Consider the following 6,000-nt stretch of genomic DNA (forward strand, 5'->3'; position numbering starts at 1 on the left):
CATGGTGTAGACAGTAATCAGCCAAGATATAACTGCTAAATAGACTACAGGCCTTATTTACAAGACAGAATTTATCAGGAGTTTGGTAGCTCTTTTTCTAAGTAACAAATATTATTAAAGCCATACGCTTTTATGAAATTCAGATGTATAAGGTAACTAAACTGATCTACTTAAAGGTGGGTGATTTTCTATATGCAAATATAGGCCTGCCACCTGGTACTAAGTGCAGTGGCATTGTTCATTATAACATTGCCAGAGAGTTCAGTCTCTCTTCTCAATTCAGCTGTATATTGAGGTAGATAATGGTGATTAGGAAGCTAAGCAAAATAGCAATGAAAGAGATTTAACTGTACTGTAGAGAGGAGGTTTCTGGGCTGATTGTGTTTTGTCCCACTGTTATCCCATTATTTTCTAAGTAAGTGTGGTTTTAAATTTCAAATGTGAAATAAAGAGATTCTAGGATAAATATTCTTTAGCCTTCTCTATTATCACTGTGCTTATTGAATGAAATAGAGAAATTGTCTCTATTAATAAATTATTAGTATTGTTCCAATCAGGATCATCTTATGAATTTGTTTTTCCCATATTCCTACAGTTTTTCTACAGATTTCAACAACTTTCAATGAATTCACTAAGCTTCTATTTTATCTGTGGGTGGAAAATCAGCTGGTGTAATGTTAGCACACAAGAGTATTAGATTTTGGTGGAATACAAGAAATGTGTGACTACAATGCTGTGATAATTGAAACACAGATATAGCAAAAATGAAATTTATTTATTCATTTTTTATGCCGCCCTTCTCCTTAGAAAAAATAAAATAAAATTTCCTTGCAATGAGCAATATTTAAGATTTTTAATTCCCTACACTTTTCTGTTAGTGGCCCAGGGTTCTACAGCTGAATCAAATGAGGAAGAAGAAACTGAACAGGATTCTGAGAGCCCTGACAATAGCAGAGGCTTCCGGAGAACTATGGAAGCGGATTGCGGAATGGGAGATCAAATCAGCACCACAGAAGTAGCTGTAGATAGCAGCGCTGCTAGCAGCTCCTGTCCTAGTTGGCTGCGCAAGGTAAAAGAAAAATAAAAGGTTTTCTAATAGGTACCTTGGAATGAATGGCTTTTTCCAAAACATGTACTTTAAAATGATCCTTAAAAATTAATATTGAAGGAGATACAAACATTTAAAAAATAATAATTTGAGAAAAAGCTGAAACAAGTTAATATTATTGTATGCAGTATTTCTTTACGTAGATTAGATGAATTTATAATCCTGAAAAGCAGTTAGTTTCTCTTCAATAGTTGAAACAATTATTCATTGCAAGCAGTATTTCTTTTGATAGGAATGGGATATTGAATTCCATTTCATTCAGAATATGTATGTCCTCGGTGTGCTAATATATCTGATGCATCATCAGCAATTACCATTCACCACCTTCAACATATTAGACAGAGCTAAAAGAAGATGTTTACTTTTAAAATAATTAATTGGTTTCTAATTCTTATTTCTTTTGTGTAGTATGTATGCATGTATGTCTTATATCTTTATATTCTTATTTGCTTGTTCTCTTTGTGAAATAGGAGCTGGAGAATGCTGAGTTCATCCCAATGCCCCAAACCCCTTCTCTGGACAGTTTAGCCTCTTCCAGATCTGATAAAGAAACTTTTCCCTATAATGAACTAAAAGGACTCCATATGCCTTCGTCCACACCAGTTGACAATAACAAATCCAAATCAGAATCTTGGGTAATGTAAACATCTATAAATATATGGAAATGATTTCTGTAGTTTGGGATCTGGGTTGGAGGAAGGAATAAGGTGCAAAATGAAAAGCTTTAAAAATGTCCATCTAAGAGAAATTATTAGGCTAAAAGGATTTTCATAAACTGAGAAAGAAATATAATTCAAACTGGTGTATGAGCATGTGAGCTTTTAAGGTTGGGTGACAGATACTGTTTCCCTCAAACTTAAAATAGAGATTTTTAAGAATTGTGTGAGGCCATTGCTAGTAAAGAACATTTCATTCTATCCTTATCATAGTTTCACAAAATCTGATTTTATCTTTTATGATTATAAGCTGCCCAGAGTTACCTTGAGGTAAGATATTGTGTTTCCCTGAAAAGATCCGGTCATATTTTCACGGAAACACGGTAAGTAGCCCATAAATTTTATAAATGAATAAAACTAGGAAGACAAAAATAGGAAAATGGCAGAAGCAGAAAGATTTACAAAAATGATGAAATCTTCCTCATTTCCAAAGGAATATATATTTCAGGTTTATAGCTAGAACATTCAGAGATTAGCTAATTATTCTAGAATTATTTTGTATTTTGATCTGTTAGGTTTTTAGTAATTGTAATCTCCCATATTACCTATATTGATTTGAAAAAAACATTGATTTTCAATTTTCTGTGACATTTATTCATGAATGTACTCAATTTTCTTTTTACAGCAGCTAGTTTTGGATTCCACAGAATCCTGTGATAGAGGGAAATTGCCTGTGGCATCATCTGAATGTAAATGCAGTTTTCTGCAGGCTGAAGTGGAACGTCTGAGTGGCTTAGTATCAAAGTGCTTGGCAGATCAAGAAAAATTACAACAAGAAACTGCCCGTCTTAATGCCCAGCTGCAAGTTCTCTTTAGGAGACAAGGAATACACCAGGTAATTTTTTTTTACTCGGAAAACCTAACTATTACATTCTAGGCTCAACAATACCTACATCTCCAAGCAAATCTGATGGGGCCTCAGTCATCCTAATTAAGTGCATGTTCTGAATACACTTCAAGGACAGCCCCATGTAAAGCATTACCCCAGTTCAGGAGGTGATTAACGTGTGCATGACTAGGAACAGATTGACGCACAACACGAAGTTGTGCAAAACTGGCCTTAGCCTTGGTGGCTTATTCCTCAAACAAGATTCAAGAAGGCCCTCCAAATTGCACACTGGTGCTGTTTGTGGTAGTTCAAAAATTGTTCAGCACTATTGTCTTTAGAATGGCTTCTTTAAAGGATAATAAAACCATTCCTTGGAAAGCCTTAGCCAATCAATAGGGACATGGATTTGAATACACAGGTGGCTAAACTAGTAGTCCCTAGAACCTTAGAACCTTCATCAGGACTAAGAGGATCAAATTCCACCCAGATAACAGCAATTAAGCTGGGTTCACCACCTTCATAGGACCTACTTCAAAGTTGGAGTTCAACCTAGAACAAATATTGAGTTAATTTATCTGATAAGTGCCTGCTGACATATTTGTTACAAAGACTTTGCAAGTAATTGGTTGAACCAGCTCTTCCCTGAATCACCCCGGTTATTTTAAACAAGCATTTGGTGCTTATTCAGCCTAATTGGAAGCAAGCGGCATACAAATCTAATAAATAAATAAATAAATAAATAAATAAATAAATTTATATTTCCCTGCTGAAACAACCAGCATACTGATAGGATGCTACCTGAAGAAAACACCTTGGCTTTCCCCCACACTTTTTAGACCCTTAAGAAATAGATACTGTAGCCAATGTCAAGAGACAAACTAGTTCATAAATAAGTTCCAGCTGAATAGTTTTATGGGACATTTATGAAAAGTTCATAGTTTAGCAGTATTTCCTTGACAGTCTTAGCAAACAGCTGTTAGGCATTCCATGACCATTTATCCTTAGTACTTACATGGAATAACAAGATATTAGAAAGCAATTGTGATTAAACAAAATATCCAGTTGAGTACTACTACCTGTGGATTTTGTTTCAATTGTGAATATGTTTTCTTTTTAATCTGAACAGCTGGAATCTCATTCCACAGCTACACAAACATCCAAAGAAGAGATGGAATCAGATCCAAAGCCTGACTTGGATTCTGAGTCCTGGTGTCTCCTTGGAACTGACTCATGCCGCTTTAGCCTGTAGTCTTTATATCCTGGAACCTATTCATTTTCACACAACATTAACTGCATGAGAGAACAGCGTTCCTAGATTCAGGTCCCTTGTGAACAATGGTCAAAAGTCTCCATATCCTCCATGTATGCAAGAGAGGAAGCACTGCCTTAAGATATGAAACTAGGAGGGAATTTAGAGAGAGTGTGAACACTTAAAATTCAAACCAAGTCTGTGTAGGTATGACAACGGTGAGTTCTCTCAGTCTATTGTTGAGTCAGTAACACCGTTCCCAAGAATGGTTCCAGCAGCAGCAGCACTTCGTTTATTTCCTAACTTTCAAAGAACAGCATTGAATCTGCAACAATATTCACTTCATCTTCAAGTCATTCAAAGATGAACAATTATTGAAAAGAGAAAGCCAGGAAACGCCTACATTGACAGTAAAATCGAATGCTCTGAGTTACTTTTAGCTGATAAAGTTAAAGGAGAAGCATCTTAGCTTCTAAAAATGAAGTTTGAAGAAGGCGAAAATATTTTTAAAAAGTGGATGAAAGCATCCCAACAGAAAAAGCAAAGTTGCTATTTATATTCAATTCTAAACATATATACATGATTCTGCAGATAACTTATTTATAGTTTTAGGGATGTTGGAGAAGGACATCAAGCACCCCTTTTTTTTCATTGCCATTCAACATTGTTCAAACACAAAATAATTGGCTGAACTCTTTCAGATACTCTAAATCTCTAGAACTCAACAAGCATTGCTTTTGATGTCAGGCAAATAGTGATTGGAATTTGAAATCAGACTTGACTCATTCAGTTATTGGCCTGAATTCCAATAAGAACTATGGAAAATCTCTAAATCAGTATTTTTGCTTCCTTTCAATACCTAATGAAACTGGACTTAAATATTGTTTTTAACGAAGTATGTGCATCAAATATAGTGGTCACAATTATCATACATCACTTCAGAACTTCTTTAGTATTACTAAAGTATTACTATGCATGGAATTTTTTTGAAGGTATGTTGCTTTATTTTTCACATTTAAAAATGAAATTGATATTTTTGTTAATTGGATTACTTTATCTTACTCCTTTGTCATAGACATAATTTCTAAGAACTATTTCTGCACTTCTCTTTAAAGTAGTATGGGGTTTTATTACAGCGTAGCTATAACTTTTAGAATACGTTCCTTTGTATGCTTGTGTCCATTTTATTTGGTAGACCATTGATTTTAATCCCAACTTCTCATATATCTCCAACAACATCTCTAACGTGTTCTGTAATTTTACCAGACTGAGAAAAAGAGAAGGGGAAGAGTGTTAAACCAAAATTTGGTCTGTTAAAATATTTAATAGATCATTGTGTCATTTGGTTGAATTCTTGTCCTCCAAAGATTACTGAAGGTTTTTTTCATCACATATGAAAATACTGTTTCATCAACAGAGGTTGTCTTTTTTATTAAAAAAAACAATTATGTCGGGGCTAAATCTAGTTTAAAAAATCATGGAGCAGATGAGAATCACTATTTTGCAGAGCAGTTTTTATTTTTCAGTGCTGTACAATTGAATGGAGTACTTACTCAATGTACTGAGTGGTGGTCACTCATCAATACATGTATGCCTTTAAACATAACACTGTCCAGGTTGTGCCTATTACAGATCCAGATATATGCCCCAGCCCTGCTATGCAACCAAAGCAAAGATTTTGTCCCATTTAAAGGATGAAGGGAAAAGTCAAAGTGCCTTTGAGAAGTCCATTTCCGTTCTCCCTTTTTCAGCAATGCTAGTTTTTAGATGATGGTTACTGACTAGCATTGCTGTCGAACTATTATATTGAAATTCAACGTTTTGTTGTAATCTGTTTTTCTAAAATGCAGTAGTGGAATGGTTTGATGTTTTCTGTTTAAATAAATTTTGACACTCAATTGTTTCTAATTCTAATTTGATCTGCGAGAGCTATCGTGGGGCTTCCCAGATTTGCCCTCATTTCTACAACACTCCGTGGTCTGCACTGGCTACCGATCAGTTTCCTGTCACAATTCAAAGTGTTGGTAATGACCTTTAAAGCCCTACATGGCATTGGACCAGAATACCTCCGGAACCGCCTTCTACCGCACGAATCCCA

At 35.0% G+C, this 6,000-nt stretch overlaps 1 protein-coding gene across 1 annotated transcript in view; it reads left to right on the plus strand.

Moving 5' to 3' along the window:
- Positions 1–5,800, plus strand: part of NEK9 (NIMA related kinase 9) — a 32,292-nt gene extending 26,492 nt beyond the window's left edge. The window contains 5 exon segments of the mRNA XM_070754643.1: positions 879–1,069; positions 1,579–1,743; positions 2,450–2,659; positions 3,780–3,827; positions 3,829–5,800. Coding sequence (XP_070610744.1) covers positions 879–1,069; positions 1,579–1,743; positions 2,450–2,659; positions 3,780–3,827; positions 3,829–3,951 — 737 coding nt within the window. The 3' untranslated portion in view covers positions 3,952–5,800.
- The last annotated feature ends 200 nt before the right edge of the window (positions 5,801–6,000 follow it).

This window comes from Erythrolamprus reginae, chromosome 1 (assembly GCF_031021105.1).
Source record: "Erythrolamprus reginae isolate rEryReg1 chromosome 1, rEryReg1.hap1, whole genome shotgun sequence".
NCBI lineage: Eukaryota > Metazoa > Chordata > Lepidosauria > Squamata > Dipsadidae > Erythrolamprus > Erythrolamprus reginae.